At 55.2% G+C, this 791-nt stretch overlaps 1 protein-coding gene across 1 annotated transcript; it reads left to right on the top strand.

The window, feature by feature from the left end:
- Positions 1-12: 12 nt before the first annotated feature.
- GNI_185390 (hypothetical protein) lies at positions 13-636 on the top strand (the record flags this gene model as incomplete). The annotated part of the gene is made up of 1 exon (XM_011135301.1): positions 13-636. One exon carries the CDS (start codon positions 13-15, stop codon positions 634-636), a length of 624 nt encoding a protein of 207 aa, XP_011133603.1.
- Positions 637-791: the final 155 nt, after the last annotated feature.

The raw sequence follows: 791 nt of genomic DNA, 5'->3' as shown, positions 1-791 counted from the left end.
GTCACAACGACCATGACGCCCAACGCCACAACGACCATGACGCCCAACGTCACAACGACCATGACGCCCAACGTCACAACGACCATGATGCCCAACGTCACAACGACCATGACGCCCAACGCCACAACGACCATGATGCCCAACGTCACAACGACCATGATGCCCAACGTCACAACGACCATGACGCCCAACGTTGAGGCCCGCTCACACAATGTCACACTCACCGACGTGGACACGACTCTGGATCGAGTGTCTACCTTCTTCGACGCCTACTCGGAAGACAGCTACACCCCCGGGACTTGTGTTTATGAATGCAAAAACCTGACCCCAGAGGCCGAGAAGATCGTACGCCAAAACAGAGAGGCAGCAGCCCTCCGCCGGGCGGAGGCGGCCAGGAAGAAGACGTCATCCAACAAGACGACTACCAGTGCCTCCACCAACGCGACTACCAGTGCCTCCACCAACGCGACTACCAGTGCCTCCACCAACACGACTACCAGTGCCTCCACCAACACGACTACCAGTGCCTCCACCAACGCGACTACCAGTGCCTCCACCAACACGACTACCAGTGCCTCCAACAACACGACTACCAGAGGAACCCCGATTCGAGTGTCAATGCAACCAACAGTATGAGTGTCAACACGACCACCAAACAACTACCAAGCAACAGCAGGACCAGAGATGACTTAGCGGCTTATACCGAACTAAAAAAAACATATTTTTTTTAAAGAATCACTCGCAGCGAGTCATGCGCCCTGGTCAGTAGCGGCGAAAAGAGCATCATCGGT

This window comes from Gregarina niphandrodes (genome assembly GCF_000223845.1).
Source record: "Gregarina niphandrodes unplaced genomic scaffold scaffold00075, whole genome shotgun sequence".
Classification (NCBI taxonomy): Eukaryota; Apicomplexa; class Conoidasida; order Eugregarinorida; family Gregarinidae; genus Gregarina; species Gregarina niphandrodes.
This window is presented reverse-complemented; position numbering and strand designations above follow the sequence as displayed.